We start from the raw sequence: 19,526 nt of genomic DNA on the forward strand, positions 1-19,526 counted from the left end.
AAATCCTGTCACTACACAGTTAATAAATGCAACCAAACTAGAGACTTAATTCATCTAAATACTACCTTGCAGTTCTAACAACACTCCTCCTCTCTGGTCTGACAGAACTCCATGCAAACACAGTTGGCACAGCTCCCTGTCTCAACTTGGTGATGCCAGTCTTGCTTTTCACAAGGCAGTCTGGGAGGAAATGCTCCGAGCACACTTTAGTGTATGTGTTTATCTACATCAGCAAATAAAATGTAATCATATAAACATTTTTACATGTATAATTTTATTGATCAGACTCAATCTGACTCCTGTACATCCTCCTCCTAGCTAGGAAAACTGATGTGATGTGTTCCCTAGGTTAGCTTGTGACTAGAAGCTAATACAAACAAGGTCACTCAGAATATGCTTATATTAGTGAATCTGTGGTGGTAGATTTTAATAACATACTACTAATTTTGGACTAGGCTGTATATTTCAACAACCTGGCTCTCTGCCTTAATCTATCTACTAAAACTTGCTAGTTCTAGCCTAGCTAGCTTCTAGCGATACAAGCTAGTTGGCTAGCAGGCGGCTCAGCCTCACAGCACCAGACATATAAAACTTACCTTAAAATTACGACCAGGATCCCTTCTGATGTTTATTATCCATTGTCGACGTAGTCCCTTATCTTTGGGGAAACGGTGAAACGTTTGTCCTCGGTTAGATTTTTTTCTGTGTGATGAAGTGCATTGGGGAACACAGCAGTGAGGCGCCATTGCACTGAGCGAAATCCGGAAATCGCGTTGGGAGAACTCCCGGAAGTGGTAAGTGTACCCCTCAGGCTCGGTGGAACGTTCGAGGTGAATAAGGCGAATAGGTGTGTCCAGTTGCATCAGTATTGATGTAAGGTGATGGTTATGCAGACTGAATATTTTAAGCCTAATTTTAGAAATATGTGATGTTTATCGAAATTATCATGCTTAAGTCGTAGACATGGTAATATACATGAGGAGTTGGTATTCTTACCTTGAAAATTTATTTATTTATTCAGGATAGCCCCGTGAGATGAATCATCTCATTTTCGAGGGGGTCCTTCCGCAAAAAGATACAATGATAGTGAGACTTAAGTTGATTAATCTTCCGCTGTTTCATTGACGGCTCCAGACATGAAGTAGATCCTGAGATGATGAAGACTTTAGAATGGACGGAGCAAGTACTGCACCCTCATTTGCTTCATCAGAGGTTATTTCAAACTGGCATTGACTGTTAGGAAAATGTGTGGTGTTGAAATGTCGAGATTGTTTATATTGACATGAAGTGCAGTGGAACCAGCAATTTTGATTTTTCATGTATTAATAATAACTAGGGGTGGAACGGTTCACAAAATCCACGGTTCAGTTCACGGTTTTGTGGTTACAGTTTTCGGTTCAGTTCGGTATGCGTTGATCATTGGGAAAATCAAAAATGTCTTGTATATTCAGGTTAAAACTGAAAGAATAAGGCAGTGTGGGATCTGATACATCATTGTGACAGTCTGAGGTTAAAAAGAGGTGAGATTCTGGCACTGCAAGAAAGAAGACATTGCCCAATAAAAGCTTGTTGGAATTAGAAGAAGTTCAGAAAGCCTTTATTGTCATTATACACAGTACAATGAGATTTAACAAGCAGCTCCATAAAAGTCCACACATAATTAGCACAATATAAAAGACTATACACTAAAAATATATAAATACACAGTAAAAAACATAGACCGACAGACAGAATATTTGGGTACAGACTTGAGTCCAAAGAGCGACTGAATGAGTATTGAGCGATGGAGGTAGTTTATGTCTGATGGTGCAGTGGCCAGTGCAGAGATATGAACGCTGAGGAATTTGAAGGACTCCACATGCTCTACACATTCACCGTCGATGTACAGGGGGGCGGGGGCGGCTCTGTTCCGCCTGAAGTCCAGGATGAGTTCCTTAGTCTTGGTGATATTTAGTGCCAAGTTGTTTGATGCACACCACTCCTCCAGTTTCAGGACCTCATCTCTGTAGGCCGCCTCATTTCCCCCCATGATCATCCCCACTACCGTTGTGTCATCAGCAGATTTGACAGTGATGTTACCTGGGTGGGCGGGGCTGCAGTCGGATGTGTAGAGGGAGTAGTGGACTCAGCACACAGCCCTGGGGAGAGGCAGTGCTGCTGAGAGTGCGGGGGGAGGAGACGAAGTGAGGACCCAGTTTCACCTGCTTTCACCTGCACCTAGCAAAGAAAGTTATCTTGAACAAATTCTAAGAACAAGTGGTTATTCACTGAAATATATAACCTACATTTATCAGTTGTAGTTCTTGGAAAAAACTAATGAACTATCTAATGAGATATAAAAGTAAAAGTGTCTCTTAAAACTCTTACCCTTGAATTAGTGCAATAATTTAACTTTAGCCTACTACTTTTACAACATTATTTACCAACAACATAAAGTGAAGCATAGTCTCCATAGGCTGCAGAAGCATAGGTGTCCTGCCAGAGTCTGGTTTGGGCTCTCACCGAAAAAAAATATATATATATATTGTGGTGATTAACAGCGTTTCACCACTTCTCCTCTCTGTCAGTCAGCCTGTCTTCCTTCTCCTGCAGCAGCATAAACAGCTAAATCGATAATTGGTCACGATCATCACACACACACACGATAATGTTCGGCTGCGGACTGTAGCACCTCATTCCACGCCCCCTGCAGCCACCTCACACTGTGCCTCCTTTGGTGATCCTGGCTCTGTCTTTTTCAGGTATAAACATTTTGGGATATGGAGCAGTTGTTTAGATCCGTTTCTGCTATAGTCTGCTTCATTTACTGATAATGTTTTCATCATAATTTAAATTTCCACCTGGAAAAAAAGTGATTTCTTGAAAAATGTTGTAATCATATGAGATGTCTTTTTTGTGTGTTTTTTCTTATGTGTTTTTCAGAGTCAAACTGTGTGGTGGTTCCAACATGATCGGCCAGTTTCCAGGAGATGTCTGCACACCACTGGGTGCCCCAGTTGTCATTCTTCAATAAACAGGAGACAGCAACCTATGGAAGCAGAGCTGCATGTTCTACCTTAGTTCCCTACCCAACTTCTGTCATTCTGTGTTTGACACACACCTGAACGATGTGACCTGTGATCTGTCAAGGCTCCACCATTATAGTGTCTAGATTTTCAAGAGACTCACTCTGATATATCTGATGTTAAGTTTTGGTCACAACAATGGGGAGATAAAATTCTATTCAGTCATGGGACAAATCGGTCGGCTGGAGTTGCCATATGTTTCAACAGATGCCCTGGTAAGATTCTGAGTGAAAAAGCAGATAAGGAGGGACACTGGGTAGCCTGTGTTTTGGAAATTGACACTATTCTTATTATTCTGATTAACGTATATGGTTATAACAACAATCACAAAAATAGAAATCTGTTCCATCAGATATCCGAAGTTATCACAGAACTAAATGCAAACTTCCCTACAGATCATATTATTGTTGGAGGTGATTTCAATTTAACTCCTGATGAGTGGATGGATAGATGGCCTTCCAGGTTACTGATTGAACATAGAAACCCAATTTTAGAAACTTTTGCTAATAATAACAAATTGATAGACATCTGGAGAATTTTACATAGTGGGGTGAAACAGTTTACCTGGCATAAACCTAACGGTCAAAACAAATCGCGAATTGATTATTGGCTGATATCAAACTCAATATCAGATCATGTCACAGAAACAGAAATTGCTAACTGTCCTTTAAGTGATCATTGCATTATTAACCTGAAACTTAGAAACAGTAATAGAAATAACAAACCAAAAGATTATTGGAAATTCAACTCCCAGTTGCTAAAAAACTCAGAGTTTTGTCATTCCATTAAAAAAATTATTTTTGATATTAAAAATGACAATACACTAGACACGTCTATACTAAAATGGGAATTTCTAAAATTTAGTATTAGAAAGTATTCAATAACATTTGGTAAAAAAGTGAATAAAGAAAAGAGAGCTCAAGAAGCAACAGTGGTTAAAGAACTCATGACACTTTATAGTAAATCAGATTGGAGTGAAGAGGACAAAGAAAAAATAAATCATTTGCAATCCAAATTGGATGGAATGTATATAGATTAAGCTAAAGGTGCATTTATTAGATCCAGGGCCCGGTGGATTGAAGAAGGAGAAAAGAATACTGCATTCTTCTGCAAATTAGAAAAACGCAGACAAGAATATAATTCGATTTGTAGTCTAACAGTTGATGGAGAGGAATGTACAGAACCCAAACGCATTGAAAAAGAAGTTTTCAATTTTTATAGGAACCTTTATAGATCTTCCTACTCAGAACAAGATGCCTCATCTTTTTTTGATAAAATTAATAACTTGATTCCTGTTATTGATGAAAACTTTAAAGATGTTTGTGATGAGGAGCTAAGAATTGGAGAATTTGACTGTGCTATAAAAAAAATGGCATCCGATCGTTCGCCAGGACCAGACGGTATAACAACTAACTTCTATAAATACTTTTGGGAAGATTTAAAACACCTATTGTTTCAGGCTATAATTGAATGTATTAATCAAAAAGAACTAATGGAAACTATGAAACAAGGAATAATAAAATTGATTCCAAAACCTGGAAAAGATAAGAAAATATTAAGCAACTTAAGACCTATTACACTGTTGAATACAGACTACAAGATTCTAACAACAGTTTTGGCAGCAAGACTTAAGACGGGTATATCTAAATTAATCAGCTCAACACAATCTGGTTTTCTTAAAGGAAGATCCATCCATAATAACATCCGCCTGGTTCTGGATCTTATTGACTATAATTATTTAATTAAGGAAGATGGTTTTATCTTATTTTTGGATTTCCATAAAGCATTTGATTCAGTGGAACACTTATTTATTGTTAACACACTGAGACACTTTGGCTTTGGGAATAGGTTTCTTGATATGATCACTATGTTACATACAGATATTAATAGCTGTGTTTCCCTCTCAGAAGGTACATGTCCTAGATTTAAGGTTGAACGAGGAATAAGACAGGGCTGTAGCATTTCTCCTCTTTTATTCATTGCAGTGACTGAATTACTAGCAATTGCGGTAAAAAATTTGAATATTAAAGGTTTAGATATAAACAACCACAAGTTACTCATAAGTCAGCTTGCTGACGATACAACACTCTTTTTACAAAATAAGGACCAAATACCAGTGGCTATAAAAGTAATAGAGCGGTTTTCACAAGCATCAGGCCTATATCTGAATCTGAGTAAATGTGAACTGATGAGCATTCATAACTGCTCTGAATCCTCACTATATAATATACCAATCAGAAATGATGTTAGATATCTAGGTATTTGGATTACCAAATCATCAGATATTAGTGAAAAAAAGAATATCCAAGACAATATTGATAAATGCGGAAAAACATTAAACATTTGGCTACAAAGAGATTTAACATTATTTGGAAGAACGATGTTAACCAAGATTGAATCTATTTCTAGATTAATCTATCCATCCTACTCTCTTGCTATTTCTCCAAAGATAATCAAAGAAATTAATAGAATCAATTTTAATTTTATTTGGAAAAATAAACATCACTACATTAGAAAAGGAGATCTGTTGAAAAATTATGAGGAAGGTGGCATAAAGGCAATCGACTTTGAAATTATGAATGGGATATTGAAAATTAAATGGCTCCAATCGTTTTTGAGGAACGGCGAAGAGATATGGTTCTCCTTACCAACATATATATTTGATAGTATATGAGGTATGAGAGGTATTGAATTCTTGTTAGCATGCGACTTTGAAATATCTAAATTGCCTATAAAACTCTCATCCTTTCATCAGCAGGTTCTGTTACAGTGGAAACTGATATTCAAACATAACTTCAGTCCCCACAATGTTCCATTATGGAACAACATAGTTATATTGTGTAGAAGGAAATCTATGTTTCTGAAAGACTGGTGGGAAAAACAAATTGGTCAGTTGTTCATATATTGGATGAAAATGGTAATATTCTTGAATTGGAGGAATTTAACTCTAAATATAATATTAACTGCTCAATTGTAGATTACAACAAAGTAACACAGAACATTCCAAAGGCCCTTATTCAAGCAATACAGAAAAAATTTTTGAACATCGCATCACCAAGATTACACAAAATTAAAATTGATTATGTGGACCTGGTAGATACAAAATGTAATAATAGATTCCTTAAGCAAACTCTTGTTAATATTTTGTGCCCGGGTAGAAGAAGAAGCACTCCCTTCTTTCTTGGTTATAACAAATCTGAAATATTTTCAATTAGAACAAAATTCTTAAAATATCCAATTCCCCCTAAACTTAAGGAAGTACATTTTAAAACAATAAATAATATATATCCCTCTAACGAATTTGTAAAGAAAAGATTCAATTTTGAGGTAGACAATTGCCATTTCTGTAATTTTAATGGTGAAACAACAGAACACCTGTTTTATGAATGTCAATTGGTTCAGAATTTATGGAAATCTCTTCACGACCTGTTGTCCTCCAGATCTATAAACATAGATTTCTTTTCATATCTAAACATCCAGATGGGTGTAATCCTCAAAAATAAAAAGGATGAATATTTAGTTAATAATCTAATTATAGCAGCAAAATATTATATACATAAATGTCGATTTGCTAAGTCCTCCCCCACATGGTCTGCACTTAAAAATGAACTCTTGCTGCTCCAAAGCTGTCTTATAAAGGTAGAGAATGCCCAGGCTAAAAAACTGCATAAACTGATATTAATACTTCAGTTGAGCTAAGTCCCTGTTATTTGGTTTGTTTTATGTTATTTATTTTGTTTTAGTTTATTTCTGTTGTTGTTTTTTTTGTTTTTTTTTGTGTGCTGTTTTTCTAGTTGGTTCTCCCTTGTCATGTGAATGGTATGTCTTTTCAGCTTTATAGTTGGTCTGCTGGAGGTGTGACTCTGAGGTATAGTACTACAAGATTTATATTGTACAATTTGAGGATGTCATTCTTTATTTTTTCAGACGTATTGTAATAATAAGAAAAGACTAAATAAAAGGTTAAAATGAAAAAAAAAAAAAAAAAAAAAAGCTTCAGGTGCCATCAAACGAGGTCTCTGGTCGTAATCAGTCGCAAGTCCGTCACTAACCAATCAGCATTCATTAGCAGAATGCTAGCGTGTTCCGGCCAACAACGGCCCAGCCTGTAAGAAATTGAAAAGACATAAGTACTCATTCATTCGACTTTTGGGCTATAATCTATATTGAACTTGCGGAATCAACAATAAAATCTACGTTGATTCAACGACAAGCAGGAGAAAGAGATACATTTAGCCGTCTAGCTCCATAGAGTGCCATTCAGTCTGCACTCGCCCGCGAGCGCCTCCAGTGGAATTCTAATGGAACTGCAATCAAGATCGATACAATGGGGCTAATGGGAAGTGCCACGGCTCTCCGTAGACGGGCTCTGGTTGCGCCTCGACCACAAACCAACTCGATGAAAAAAATAAATGTATACAACCAATCGGGTGAGAGCCCTTCTAGCCAATCAGAGGCGAAAAGGGCGGGACCTTCTACTTCAAACCTGGCAGCGGAAGACGACTGCAGAGAAGCAAGTACGGCACGTACCGAACAGTGTTTTCGGTAAGTTCGTTGACAAAACATTAGAGACGGTTTATATGTGTTCATATCATAGACTGTAGGTTCATATGCAACTTTCTGTGTTTTAAAAAGTGGCATTGACCGACCGTGCGTTATGTGTTTAACTGTCGAGTGGATTTCAAGCTAGCTGCTCACTCGGCTAACATAAACAGGGCTCTTCAGTGTGCTTTCTGTCTAATATTCTGATATTTTTGGACTATTGGAGTTTAGAAATCCAGACATAAATCAGTGAAGCACTTATACAGACGAGCTGACATGGAGGTGTCCAGAAAATGCATTTTTTTCCCCAAGATAATTTGAAAATGTTAATTTATCTTCATAAAAAACAATGGTAGCCTAATCTATTGATTAGCTGTTAAAATGTTAACATTCAACGGATTGTGAACATAAAAATTTGACTCCCAATGCAATGCCTAATTGTCTGCTTTGTTAATCAACAATGCTTCTTCTATTTAAAATCATGTAATGTTTTTATTTTATCATTATCTGGGACTTTTTGGCCTATGTAAATATAACCAAAAAGCAATATATGAATAATCCAAAAAAAACGAAATTACAGAGGCACTCTGTAATTTCTTTTTTTTGGATTATTACTTCACCCATCGCAGAAGAGCACCTAAGCTACAAACTTTTTGAAGTCTCCTGAGCGCCCTCAGCCCCTTTGTGTCTTCTTAGCAATATATGAATGTTTGATGACTTAACATTCATGTGATGTATGTAGTGTTGGGATCTGAACCTGGTGGTGCATAATCAGGTAACCACATGGCTGCTTTTGTCTTGGGAACAAAGGAGCCCTGGAAAAACCCCAGTATCCCACAATCCTCTAGGTGTGAAAACAGACTCAGCAGTTCACTGGCTGACAGTGGCATGTGACCTCTGAGGTCATCAGGTCATATAAAATGCGCTGTTTGGCCTTTGTTCTGTCTCTCTTACTCTCTTATCCTCCTACCCTCTACAACTCCACACCTCCACGTGGAGACCCCCCAGCTGCTTGGCTGCAGCTGGGTGCCAGGCCTGTTCTCCTTACAGCAGCGAAGCGAGATCCTGCTGAGGAAGCTACACCAGGTCTTTTAGCCAACAAACAGAAGGTTTGGAGGCTAAACTCCCAAACAACAGGAGCCACACGGCTAGTTAGCACCGAGCTGCTAACAAGCCACTTCAAAGGACTTCAAGGAGCGGCCAGTTTCCCTCCAACGTCTGCCATCAGGAAAACACAGCAAGGACTACAACTTTTCCCAGTTTGGCCTTCCATCAGGAACTGCCAGCTAAAGGAGCAACACACCAGAAATTGACTTTTCCACCAAATCTGGTAGTATGACCTGGGCCTAGTTAAGCTAAGCAAAGCATAGAACTTACTCTTCGATTGAATGTGATATTTGTGTTTATTGAGTTGTTTATAGTATAGTGGTTTGATGTTAGTTTAGATTATGCAACACATAGACTCAGGGTCTTGCATGCTTAACTAACCACTCTTCCTCTAACCTGGCACCTCATAAAACCCTTATCACATTCCACATATCTACTGGCCAGCACATGGTCTGAGTGTCCCCACTCAGCTGCCATTGTTTCCTTTGTGTTCAAGACCTCAAGGCCCAGCGGCCATCTTGACACACCCACAACCGGCGGCCATCTTGGAACGCCCACAACCGGCGGCCATCTTGGCACACCCACAACCAGCGGCCATTTTGACATACACACACACGTAGTATTGAGTACACTGTAGTTAGCTTGTATGTTTAATTTTATTCTTGTTAATAAATGTCTTTTCAACATACCTGTCTGTTTAATGTTGCACAAGAGTGAATATTGCCAACCTCTACACTGCCAAGAACTCCAAATTCCTTCAACTTTAACTAGTTGTTAACGTGGTAATTTTGGTTATAGTTATTAAGTTAATTATTAATCAGAAATCTATATTGACAATTTAGTATAATTTATGAGACTGTTTTGATTAATTGGCTATCTTTTCCCTTCCTAGAAGGGTGGTGCCCCGAGGTGATCTAGTAATTCAGATCCAATTATTTAATAATAAATAATTATTTTTGATAATTATTAATTATTCATGATAGCCAAACCCCAATACTGTGTGCCTTAGTACCAGGCCCAACAGTAGTATGTACGTAGGTGAATTAGATGGTAAAACAGTGTACAATTTCCCAAGATGTGTTTAAGAATTGTTAAGTAATATACTTCAAATGTTTTTCCAGCTTCACATGACAGAGTGAGGATCTCCACTCCAGGTGAAGGAGCCATTGATAGGAGGGAGAGGGGGCCAGAGGAGATCGTGATCGCCTACAAAGTGTTTTTCAACTGTGTTGGTGTTTTTATGTTTATTGCACATGCAGCTAAAAATAAAGAGACCACTACTGCGATTAAATTGGGATTAACTTTTTCCAGAGCTGTATGTGTAAGAATCATGTTGGTCTCATTATTTTATTATTTTTTTAGTTTTTCAAAAGTGTTCTGATTATGTTTGTGTAATAAAACTTTTAAGAAATTGCACTTTGGTGTTGTCAAACTTATAATTTCCCCCAAAGGTAGGTTCTGTTAATACATTGTATTTATATAAATGTGTTAATTATAGCAAAAAATATTTTTAATATCATTTATTATTCATTAAATGTTTTATCTATATGTAAACACTAATTGTTTTTACAGTTAATCAGTCAGTTTGAACAGATAACATTTCGACGTTGAACAAACGTTAAAACGACGTCGAGACCTAGACGCAGCCAGGGGCTTTAAAAGTAATGCTGAAATGAAGGTTGAAAAGACGTCAGATCGCAACGTCAGCATCTTCTCTACCTGCATTTGTCAACCTCTTTTTAACTCCACTTCACTGCAGAAACGACATCTAAAACTCGACACATACAGCTGTAAAAATATATCAGAATATTTACACTGGATCATTTTTAGAAGGTGAATAATGCGCGTTTAGAAGACATCGGTGTTACAACGTGACGTTGTGGAGACGTTGTTTACGACCGTTAAAAAGACGTCGAGGTTGCGACGCGACGTCGTTTCAATTTGCATTTCAGCATTACTTTTAGACCTCCTGGCGACGTGTACGTTTAGACGTCGTTTCAACGTTTATTAGATGTCGGGACCCTGCAAACATTTCATCTACCTAGGGGTTGACGGCAGGTCTAAGGGGCGACCTCTAGCGTGAAACGAGTTTAAAATAGGTCTAGGTCGCGCTTCGACCACAAACCAACTTGATGAAAAAAATAAATGTAGGTCTAGGTTGCACCTCGACCACAAACCAACTAGATGAAAAAATTAAATTATACAACCAATCGGGTGAGAGCCCTTCTAGCCAATCAGAGGCTAAAAGGGCGGGACCTTCTACTTCAAACCTGGCAGCTGAACACTACTGCAGAGAAGCAAGCACGGCAGGTACCGAACAGTTTTTTCGGTAAGTTCGTTGACATAAAACATTAGAGACGGTTTATATGTGTTCATATCACTATAGGTTCATATGCAACTTTCTGTGTTTTAAAAAGTGGCATTGACCGACCGTGCGTTATGTGTTTAACTGTCGAGTGGATTTCAAGCTAGCTGCTCACTCGGCTAACATAAACAGGGCTCTTCAGTGTGCTTTCTGTCTAATATTCTGATATTTTTGGACTATTGGAGTTTAGAAATCCAGACATAAATCAGTGAAGCACTTATACAGACCAGCTGACATGGAGGTGTCCAGAAAATGCATTTTTTTTCCCCAAGATAATTTGAAAATGTTAATTTATCTTCATTAAAAAACAAAAATAAAATAAAAAAACAATAGTAGCCTAATCTATTGATTAGCTGTTAAAATGTTAATATTCAGTGGATTGTGAACATAAAAATTTGACTCCCAATGCAATGCCTAATTGTCTGCTTTGTTAATCAACAATGCTTCTTCTATTTAAAATCATGTAATGTTTTTATTTTATCATTATCTGGGACTTTTTGGCCTATGTAAATATAACCAAAAAGCAATATATGTCTGTTTCATGACTTAACATTCATGTGATGTATGTAGTATGTACGTAGGTGAATTAGATGGTAAAACAGTGTACAATTTCCCAAGATGTGTTTAAGAATTGTTAAGTAATATACTTCAAATGTTTATCCAGCTTCACATGACAGAGTGAGGATCTCCACTCCAGGTGAAGAAGCCATTGATAGGAGGGAGAGGGGGCCAGAGGAGATCGTGATCGCCTACAAAGTGTTTTTCAACTGTGTTGGTGTTTACAAGGTGTTAACAGTTTTGGTCTCATTTTTTTTTTATATGTTTATTGCACATACAGCTAAAAATAAAAAGACCACTGCTGCAATTAAAAATTGGGATTATTCCACCAATGTTGATTTCTAAACTCCTCCTAAGTTTGAAAAGTAGTGTTGTGTTCTAAAATGAATATGAACCTGTTTTCTTTGCGTTATACAGCGTCTGAAAACACCAGAATTATTTTGTCATTTTGACCTGTTGCCATTTTCTGCAAATACATGTTGTAAATGACAATATTTTTATTTCCAGTTTAGGAGAGATTTTGTCAGTAGGTTATAGAATGAAACAAAAGTGTTCATTTTACTCAAACACATAGCTATAAATAGTAAAAACAGAGGAACTGATCATTTTGAAGTGGTCTCTTAACCTTTTCCAGAGCTGTATGTGTAAGAATCATGTTGGTCTCATTATTTTTTTGTGTTCTGATTATGTTTGTGTAATAAAACTTTAAAGAAATTGCACTTTTGTGTTGTCAAACTTATAATTTCCCCCCAAAGGTAGGTGCTGTTACTACATTGTATTTATATAAATGTGTTAATTTATAGCAAAAAATATTTTTAATATCATTTATTATTCATTAAATATATTATCTATATGTAAACACTGTAATTGTTTTTACAGTTAATCAGTCAATTTGAACAGATAACATTTCGACGTTGAACAAACGTTAAAACGACGTCGAGACCTAGACGCAGCCAGGGGCTTTAAAAGTAATGCTGAAATGCAGGTTGAAAAGACGTCAGATCGCAACGTCAACATCTTCTCTACCTGCATTTGTCAACCTCTTTTTAACTCCACTGCAGAAACAACATCTAAAACTCGACACATACAGCTGTAAAAATATATATATCAGAATATTTACACTGGATCATTTTTAGAAGGTGAATAATGCGCGTTTAGAAGACATCTGTGTTACAACGTGACGTTGTGGAGACGTTGTTTATGACCGTTAAAAAGACGTCGAGGTTGCAACGCGACGTCGTTTCAATTTGCATTTCAGCATTACTTTTAGACCTCCTGGCGACGTGTACGTTTAGACGTCGTTTCAACGTTTATTAGACGTCGAAATGTTTGCAGGGGAGGGTTGAGGCTCAGATTGATGGAACGGAAACCTGAGCCACAGTTCTGGCTTAGCCATGGTTGAGGCTTAGCCGGAGTCATAGTTTCCATGGTTACTGAGTTGGGGCTAATCTCAGCCTCTTTGATGGAACCGAACTCTCACTCACATTATCCAGACTTGGCCATTTAAGCTTGGCTTTGCCTTTAGCCTGCTTGATGGAATACCCCCCTGCTCTGTGACAGCAGCGGCATTTAGACAGAGTCAGGTCGCCTCTTTAATGAAACGAGAAAAAATGAAGCTTAGTATCGATCTCATTACACTGGTATCGATCAATCTCGATACCAACGTTGCTATCGATATTATCATCGATCCGCCCACCACTAATGAAAGCCTCTTTAAAATGAAACTAAACTTCGTACCAAGTTTAGTTTCATTTCAGTCCACTGCTTCGTCGTCGTACTTTTATACAACATGAAGATGATCAGGATCAACTGCTCTGTGTCTCTGGTGACTTTCCTGTGGATGATGATTCTTGTCAGAGGAGGTGAGTGTGGCTTAATGTTTTATCAGAATCAGAAAATACTTTATTGCCAAGCATTTGTACATACAATGGATTTGCTTGGCAATAAAGTATTTTCTGATTCCGATTCTGATCGAGTCATATAGACGTTAAAACGAGTAAACACAGACTCTGTAGATATCAATAGTCTGAATATCCAGGTACCACCCTGTTATCAGGACCATTTGATCGACTGCAATGCGGAAAGGGGGGCGGGGCGATTAACCAGACTTAACCGTTTTAAAACTAAATCCTCAACCTGAAAGTCTTTTTGGTAAAACCGACAATTTTCAGCTTTAGCTGAAAATTTGCTGGGGGCGTTCAAAGAACGTATTTTCAACGTCGTTTTTGCACGTCGACGTTTGGTCCTCTGAAGGTGCAGACTGTGACACCAGACAACGCCTTTTTCCGACGTCGAGTGAACATCCGTTGTTGAACGCCACAGTACCTCCACATAGGAGCCAATTGTAGTCCAAACTTAGGCTTCACAGACGTCTTTTCTACGTCAAATTTAAACTCATTTTATACAGTCAGGTCTACAATAAATCACAATCCAATCCCGACAGTTTTTTTCTCCCCAGTATTTATTTCAAATATCAGTCTTAAGCAGCATAAAGTGCAGTAAAATATGTGAAAGTGGTAAAATACAATAAATTACCTTTGGTCTGTATAAGAATGAAAGTAAAAGGGCTGTCCCAATTTGAATGAAAATAAAAAAAAATGCACGTTTGCAGATAGTTTTGCAACAGTGGCCCCATCTCTGAAGAATGCGACCTTATGAAGTCTTCAGTTGTCCGATCATCAAATAGGATGATCCCATCTGCACAAGTAGAAAAAGACAAATGATTAGCAATCGAAACGGCAATTAACACCCCCAGCTTTTTTAGAATGCGCCTGTACTGTCGGAAAAAACAAGAATCCCATTGATTAACTAAGACAATGGCGGCACACCAAAGTCTGCACAGGAATAACTACTATCGCTCTGATAATAGCGACCGACAACTGTTTGCAGTGTTGTTCACGTTAAAGCTTCTGTAAACGGTGGTCGTGTTCAAAAGCTGACGAGCTGATGGGAAAAGATGCAATGCTAATTGTAGCAACAACTGTTTAGATTAATACGACAAAGCTAAAACTGCAAACACTATGAGTGAACATGAAGTTAACTAGGCAGTATGGGTTGACCGAACTCACCTGCAATTTAGTGAATGATGATTTAGAACAGCTGTAGTAGAGGTCGTAGCCTACGGTGCACAGAATCGGCCATTGCTTCCACAGAAGAGGTAGCCTGACGAGCCAGACCCACATTAAATGTAGAAGCAAATGTAATTTGCTGCCGCTAGGGGCAGTCTAGATTCTAGGCTACAGAAGAGGAGCACCTGGGCCAATAGGAGTGACTCGTACGGTCTTCGTTGTGATGACACAATAGGCGTGTTCGACTTCATGCAGATCTGTGCAGATCTGACTTGACGTGATGCATGCTGGGTTGAACAAGTTCGTTTTAACCAATCATATTCGAGGTCTATGAGCATGAACAACCCAGCATGCATCACGTCAAGTCAGATCTGCATAGATCTGCATGAAGTCGAACACGCCTAGTGCCTCTGCCAGTTAAGAGTGGCGTTGACTGGTTCAAATCATAATGGCCGGGTTCCGCACAGCCTACACTCCGCGAATTCGCACATATTTTGCCCTATGTGACTGAGGCGCAGAACTCAGTTAAACTTAGCCAGAACGGATTGGTTTAAAAAACTGCGATCCGGAGACCCTTAAATAAACCAGTAGGAACACGAAAATGTAAAATAACGAAATATCATGTAGGCTACTCAATAAATAAATAATAAATAATGTTTAATCTCAAATTATTATAATTCATATTAATGCATCATGCTGATCAACAATTTTGATATTTGTCTTAAATTAAAAAAAAAATACATTTACATTTCCTGCACCGTCTTAGACGTCCATATGACCTCCAAAAAGTTATCTAGTCTGACGATCAAATGTTGAACCACATATCTAAGTGGGGTCACCGTAGACGTCGAAATAGCGGACGTAGTTTGCACATCGTGTAGACGTCCAGAATTGGTCATGGACCGACGGACACAATATAGACATGATCTGCACGTCCATCAGACGTCTAATGTTTAATTGCGAAAGAATCCACTCGAGACATAATAAAGCATAACACCTAATTATTACAGTTACCTGTTATTGCCATTTATCAGTTGTGATACATAGCCACTGAAAATCATATCAAGTATCTTACATAAGCTCAAAATTAAGCTGTGCATAAAAAAGAAAAAAAATGAATGAGGACAAGGTCACTACTACGAAAGAATATTTTATTTTCTTATGGTCTAAAATGTATGTGGAGTGGACAAGGACGAAATTTTGATTTCAGAAGTTTTATTAAAAATACTTGTGTCCCCCCACACAAGTATTTTTAATAAAACTTTAATCTTTCAGTTCACTGTGTTTTCTAGAAGTTCTTCTAGTTTTCTATTGCTACTTTTAAGTTTAATGTTCCCTTTTTTGGTTTGACTGGTTGTAAAGCATGTAGCAAAACATTATCACACAATTCTGTGTTTGTCCTTGTTAGTCAACTTCACTCCAACTCAGTATCACATTTTACACTTATTTATGGAATATATGGTAAACAGAGCTCATTTACATTGCACCACCCAGTGGTGGGCAGGTCAAACTGACATTACAGGTGGGGAGAAATTGAATAAAATGTCGGCACGCACATACGCACATGGACACCGATTCAAACGTTAATGTAAATGACACCTCTGATATTACAATCCTTCTAGCTGACGTGACCCAGGCAGAACAAACGCCCCACTTGTAAAGTGTGCTTTTAAGAACAACCAGGTTTACGATGGTCAAAGTCAACCTTTTATTCACTCTCCGTGCAGACAACAACTCCGTACAATCCTCAATGTTATAAGTCCCGCTTCCCGTCTCGTTCCTCCTCACGTCCCACGTGACTACCTACTACGTCTGACGTAGTCCGCCTATGACATCTCCCCCTTTTAAATACTGCAACAATCCATAAACTATAACGCTTATTACTTAGTGCAAATAACAACATCTGCTGCAAGCCAAAAAACAGCAGTGCCCACTAGTGGCAAAAGTGTGAACGTGCACCAAAACTTAAGTGCATTATAGTGCTTACCAATGAAGTATAACAAATGTATAACATTGACATTTACCATTAAACACTATGTATAACATTGTCATTTCTTTTGTTTTCCTTTTCCATTTTCTTTTTTTTTTTTTTTTTTTTTTTTTAAGTCAATGAACAGTTCAAACAACAGTTTTCTCATTCTCACAGGTCAAGTCTACAGACAGGTTTGACAGGTCTACCGGACCTGGTTTGGGGCAGTCCATCAGTATTCACTGTAGAACCCGGGGGTCTTGTTGTTGAGCTTGCCTGAGTGTCTGGTGAGCCCTTTTCAGGGTTTGTGTTGGCTGTCGCCGTGGCCCCCTCAACAGGCACAGCTTGAAGGTGGCGACGGTTACGCCTGTACAGAGCTCCGTGCTCTGTCTCAATGATGTAAGATCTCTGTGTGGTGCTCTCACCTGCCACCACAGCAGGTGTGGTCCAGGTCTTTTGGGTGTCTAGCCTGGTGAGAACATGGTCTCCTCGCTGCAGTGGTGGGAGCTGTCTCACACCATGGCGCTTGTTGAAATAGAACGCCTGTTTGCTTTTCTCCACAGCATCTCGAGCTCTGACGTGCTCTCTGTTCGGCCACTTAGGATGTAAGTTCTTTTCCAGGGTGGGCAGCGTCGTCCTGATCTTTCTACCCATCAGGAGCTCAGAAGGGCTGACACCTGTGCTGCTGTGTGGAGAGGACCTGTAAACCATGAGAGCAAGCAGGGGATCAGGTTGTTTCAGAATCCTCTTGGCCGTTTGGACTGCACGTTCTGCATGGCCATTCCCTTGTGGGTTATGGGGGCTAGAGGTTGTGTGTACAAAGTCCATCTGACGAGCAAACTCTCTGAAGCCGTCACTACTGAACTGTGGCCCATTGTCACTGACTACCTCTTCAGCTATCCCGTGCCTAGCAAATGTGGCCTTCAGTTTCAAAACTATCTGTGTAGTTGTTGTTGTGGTTGGCATGTGGAGTATTTCTAGGTATCTAGAGTAGTAGTCTGCTATAACCAGATAGTTCTCTCTCTCATGTTCACATAGATCTATGCCGATTTTCTTCCACGGCCTATCTGGAAGAGGTGTTGACAGGAGAGGTTCTCTGTTTTGTGCCCTTCTCTGCTCACAACAGTACATACAGTTCTCTACCTTAGCTGTGATCTGAGACGCCATGCCAGGCCACCATACTGAAGCGTTGGCTCTGTCTCTGCATTTGTTAACTCCTAGATGGCCCTCATGTATACGATCTAGCATCTCTGACCTCATTGTTCCAGGTATCACTATCCTGCACCCCCTGGTTACTAGCCCATCACTAACAGACAGTTCACCCCTAACAGGGAAGTACTCCCTAACGCTGGTGTGTGTTTGCACTATGTGTTCAGGCCACCCCCCCTGTATGTACCTGATCACGACTTGCAGTTGCTCATCTGCCGCTGTCTCTGTCCGAATGCAGTCCATTTTCTTGGGTGATACTGGAACGCTGCTCAACACCGCTGCAACGTAGCACTCCACCTCCGTGTGACTGGCTAGACCGTGCTCTGTGTCCCTCTGCGGGCTCCTGGACAGCAGGTCTGCCACTACCAGGGTTTTCCCTGGAGCATACTCAGCCTCTGGGTTGAACCTCATCAACCGCATCAGAAGTCTCTGACAGCGGAGAGGCACATTGTCAAGGTCCTTGAAGTTCATCAGAGGGATGAGAGGTTTGTGATCGGTGATTAGTTTGAAAGATGGCAAGCCATAGAGATACATTTGAAACCTCTCACATGTCCACACGCTCGCTAGGCACTCCTTTTCTATTTGAGCGTACCTCATTTCAGTCTCAGTCAGTCGTCTTGAACAGTATGCCACCGGTCTCCAGTCATCGCTGTGGAGCTGTAACAGGACCCCCTCTATCCTGTAGCTGCTGGCGTCCGCTGAGACTGTTGTCCTCTTGTTTACATCATAGTACACCAAAGTAGGTGAAGTTGTGAGGAGTTCTTTGATCCTCTTGAAGGCTGTCTGCTGTGCTGGGCCCCACATCCACAATGACTGTGATTTAAGCAGTTCATGTAGGGGCTGGGCCACTGTGGATAGGTCTGGGATATATTTACCTAGGTAAGTTATCATGCCTAGTGCCCTCCGTAGCTCTTGGATGTTCAGTGGTGGATCAAGTTTGTTGATAGCGGACACCTTGTCCGGGTCGGGCCGCACGCCGTCTCTGTTGATGACCTGACCAAGGAAGTGCAGCTCCCCTTGTCTCAGCACACATTTCTCTGCGTTCAGCTTCAGGCCTGCAGCCTCCAGCCGCTCCATGACCTTCTGCAGCCGCATGTCGTGTTCTGTCATGTTTCTGCCGTGGACAATTATGTCGTCTATGTAGACGACCACACCCTGCAGACCCTCCAGGGTCTCTACCATCTTTCTTTGAAAGATCTCTGGAGCACTGCTAATCCCAAACGGGAGACGTTTAAAGCAGTATCGTCCATATGGTGTAATGAATGTGGTCAACCTCTGGCTGTCTTTGTCCAGGGGGATCTGCCAGAACCCTGAAGCGGCGTCCAGCGATGAGAAGACTGTAGAGCCGTTGAGCTGAGATGTCATTTCTTCCGACGTCGGTAAGATGAACCGTTCCCTTTTCACAGCTTTATTAAGCTTGTTCAGGTCGACACAGATGCGTGCTTGTCCAGACTTTTTTGGGACGGGCACCATCGGGGCACACCACTCTGTTGGGTCAGTCACAGCTTCGATGATGTCGTTGGCCTCCATCCGGGCCAACTCCTCTTTTACTGCCCCCAGGAGGGGGATGGGCACTCTGCGCGCAGTGCAGACTCCATATGGCTGTGTGTTTTCCTGTAGCACTATCTTCACAGGCTGTGTTT

General features: G+C 39.8%; 1 protein-coding gene and 1 long non-coding RNA gene across 2 annotated transcripts in view; both read left to right on the plus strand.

Annotated features, from left to right (window-relative positions):
- The first annotated feature begins 7,563 nt into the window (after positions 1-7,563).
- Positions 7,564-10,130, plus strand: LOC311503650. The gene is made up of 2 exons (XR_014699597.1): positions 7,564-8,937; positions 9,836-10,130. It is a non-coding gene; the product is annotated as an uncharacterized lncRNA (long non-coding RNA).
- A 3,254-nt stretch (positions 10,131-13,384) lies between these two features.
- The window catches only part of LOC311503646 (uncharacterized protein), a 30,171-nt gene continuing 24,029 nt past the window's right edge, over positions 13,385-19,526 (plus strand). Inside the window, exon 1 of the mRNA XM_084566497.1 lies at positions 13,385-13,499. Within this exon, the coding sequence (XP_084422623.1) occupies positions 13,427-13,499 (73 nt within the window). The 5' untranslated portion in view covers positions 13,385-13,426. The remainder of the gene's footprint in view (positions 13,500-19,526) is intronic.

Source organism: Chelon labrosus (assembly GCF_963514085.1).
Source record: "Chelon labrosus genome assembly, chromosome: 18".
Classification (NCBI taxonomy): domain Eukaryota; kingdom Metazoa; phylum Chordata; class Actinopteri; order Mugiliformes; family Mugilidae; genus Chelon; species Chelon labrosus.